The 3,251-nt window shown below is 40.8% G+C and overlaps 1 protein-coding gene across 2 annotated transcripts in view; it reads left to right on the top strand.

Annotated features, from left to right (window-relative positions):
- Positions 1 to 475: 475 nt before the first annotated feature.
- The window catches only part of dpy19l1l (dpy-19-like 1, like (H. sapiens)), a 23,125-nt gene continuing 20,349 nt past the window's right edge, over positions 476 to 3,251 (top strand). The window contains exons 1-4 of one of the 2 annotated variants that reach the window (XM_007569878.2): positions 476 to 682; positions 785 to 862; positions 1,271 to 1,295; positions 1,390 to 1,477. In XM_007569878.2, the coding sequence (XP_007569940.1) occupies positions 655 to 682; positions 785 to 862; positions 1,271 to 1,295; positions 1,390 to 1,477 (219 nt within the window). In that variant the 5' untranslated portion in view covers positions 476 to 654. Of the gene's footprint in view, positions 863 to 1,270; positions 1,296 to 1,389; positions 1,478 to 3,251 lie in introns of both variants that reach the window. The other variant, XM_007569876.2, reaches the window with a different exon arrangement.

The raw sequence follows: 3,251 nt of genomic DNA, 5'->3' as shown, positions 1-3,251 counted from the left end.
TATATATATATATATATATATATTTATATATAGGTTCTGGCATAGAGGGTGGAAAGTAATTACATTTATTAATGTAATTACAATTTGTTTAATTTGTCCTTTAAGTTGTTTACAAAACCTGAACTTTTACTTTTACTTACTTATTTTGAATAAGGTTACTCAGTTACATTTGAAATCATATCATTAAAGACAAAACATAAGAAAACATGAGAAAACATAAGCAGTTGTTTTTGAAGTATGCTGTTTTGTTATTTTTTACATTATATTTTATCAGTTTAAGTAGATTACATACTTTTTCTGTGGCTGAAATGCCTTTTATTTCATACCTCTGCTCTCTGATGTGTTATTTTCTTTTTATTTTGTTTGTAGTTTCCTGCGCTTGGTTTCTAAACGTAACCTGTAACAAGATGCGCAGCATTTATCCAGGAGCCTGAGCCTTTGCGTTGCCATGGCTACACCTAAAAGCTTACTGTAGCGCGACTAAACCACCAACAGGGGGCGCGGTGTAATAACACTTGTACGAGGAGTCAGTCACAGCATCACTCAGGTAGTAAACCAGATTGGAGGGGCAGATAGGAGCGACAGTGGAGCTGTTTAGCTCTCACACCCCTCAGCTCTTTCAGCTCGCTCCCCGAAGCTCCGTTCCTCATAGTCATGGTGGCTAAAACCAGGAAACAGACCGGTAAGAGTCCCGGTCAGACCCAGACACTTCATCATATTTCACCCCACAGCAAAAGTACCATTAGGCGACCAGGCAGGGATATCAAGGCTTTCTCTCATCCAGACGGGCTGTCGATAATCGGACACAAGCTCGGGCTAACTTCGCCGTCGGTCTGGAGCCTGGCTGTCACGGTCCTTCTCGGTAAGTTCGGAGCTTTAGCCCGCTAGCATGCCGTTAAAACCCAAGCTAACGGGGGCTAACGCTGGTAAACTGGTGCCGTTACAGCGGGAAATCAGGGAAATTATCTCGGTTCACCATCACAAGGCTAACCGTTAGCTTACGCAAGCGCTAGCTCGACGTCGATAAACTCTCGTATAAATAACTTCCGCTCCGTTATAGTTGCATTATTCACCGCTTAGACACGTGTTAACAGGTTTTCCACATTAACTTCACTCCTGGATATCCATTTATAATAACCCAGCAGTAAACTGATGGTTCAACAATCACATTTGAATCGTGACCTGTGCGGTTTTACTAGTGTTTGTGTATTTGCTGTTTACTGACCCATTTTCACCCGTTTCACAAAGTTTTCTATCTCTCTGTCCACAGCTGGGCTGGCTGGATATCTGCACTGGTAAGCTGCAGCATCAGCACTGCTGTGTTAGACAGACACACACGTTTTGCTTACTTGCTACTTGTTTACACACTTCTCCTCTTCCTGTGACCAGGTATCATCTGTCTCAGCTCTTTGAGAATGACAGACACTTTTCACATCTGTCGAACCTGGAGAAAGAAATGGCTTTCCGAACAGAAATGGTAAGTATTTGCTTTCTCTTTTTTACAGAAATGCTTTAATAGCTGATTGTGACTCTTTCCACAACTTTGTAGAACATGTTTGAATAAGTGAGGAATGGTGTTTTTTTTTTTTAAATCAAATTTAAAGGTGCAGCTAATGGACAAAGCAATGATTTAATTAATTAATCGACTAAAAGGATGGGGAATAGACACTGATCAGGCATAATATCATGACCATCATGGATACCCTGGAAAAGCTTTGTGTATTTTCTCACCTTTCTAATTTACAGTGTATAGAGAAGTAAACAAATAAAAATGTAGTTTCTCATGCACACCAGATGATAGTGGTACCCAACCAAGCAATATCCTGAATCAGATGATTATACAGAATGATATGCATCAAACTTCCTGAAAACACAAGTATATATCTGGTAATGTTGTCCAAAAACTCAAGGAAGAAAAGGTTATTTATGTGTTGTCACATCATTCTATGGTGTGCACGAGAAAGTAGCTGCTGCGTAGAAACCAAGTTTTAGGGAACCTTAGGGTCCATACTCAGAGAATCAGCATTAATATATTAAAAGAACTGAGCAACAGTGGCTAATCTATTGGATCGGGCGGTATACCCGGCCTTCGCTCTTCCATTGACCCTGTCACCAGTTCACCACTGCTCCTTCCACCACTAGTGATAAACGCTGAACACTGTGAATCTGGAACATTTGTCCAGCCACACAACTTAGCTTTGCAGACCCAAGTAGTTTCCAGATTCAGTTCAGATTGTCATTTCATATTTTACAGTAAATGAGACACAATTAAGCAGAGGACGTGTTTCTGTCTGTTCGTAACCAGAGGTACGTAGCAACTAGTTGTATTTGGGGAAAAAAGGTACTTTTAGGAGTCGTTTTACTGCACCACACTTTTTACTGTTGAGTACAAGTTCTAGTTACTCTACCAGCCTCTAGTTACCTTTTCTGAATGAACAAATGACAGTAAGGCTATTGGTCCTACAGTCAGTGTTGGTTTACAAGGTTTTATGTCATGAGAATTGCCCAAATTTGGTGTGATGTTATTAATTTCTACTAATTTTTATTGTATTGTTCTTGAGTACCAGAACCTGCATGTAATTTTTTTTATTTTATATAATACAAAAAGGCTGCACAGTGGCGCAGTTGGTAGAACTGTTGCCTTGCAGCAAGAAGGTTCTGGGTTGGATACCCAGCCCCGGTCTTTCTGCATGGAGTTTGCATGTTCTCCCTGTGTATGGGTGGGTTTTCTCTGGGTACTCCGGTTTCCTCCCACAGTCCAAAAACATGACTGTCAGGTTAATTGGCCTCTCCAAATTGCCCCTAGGTGTGAGTGTGTGTGTGCATGGTTGTTTGTCCTGTGTGTCTCTGTGTTGCCCTGCAACAGACTGGCAACCTGTCCAGGGTGACCCCGCCTCTCGCCCGGAACGTTAGCTGGAGAGGCACCAGCACGTCCCAACCCCACTAAGGGACAAGGGTGTAAAGAAAATGGATGGATAGATGGATAATACAAAAAACTTCCAAAACCCTGCATATTAGATTAATAGGTCATTCTAAATTGCTGTGCACCATGTTTGCATGCTGATATTCTTCTGATATTAATTGGTCAAAATTTCAAAGTTTTTGTGTTTGTGTCTCTCCATCACTCAGTTGACATTTTATTGGGAAGTTATGAGATTTTTATTTGTTGTGTGTAGTCTGGCTGGTATTCGCAACTAATCAAACTGAAACTTGAAGCATTTGTTGTGGAATAAAGTTGATCCGTCCTAAAA

The sequence above is a fragment of the Poecilia formosa genome, unplaced genomic scaffold (genome assembly GCF_000485575.1).
Source record: "Poecilia formosa unplaced genomic scaffold, Poecilia_formosa-5.1.2 Scaffold250, whole genome shotgun sequence".
NCBI lineage: Eukaryota > Metazoa > Chordata > Actinopteri > Cyprinodontiformes > Poeciliidae > Poecilia > Poecilia formosa.
The sequence above is the reverse complement of the archived record's forward strand: the minus strand, read 5'-3'. Positions and strand labels throughout refer to the sequence as shown.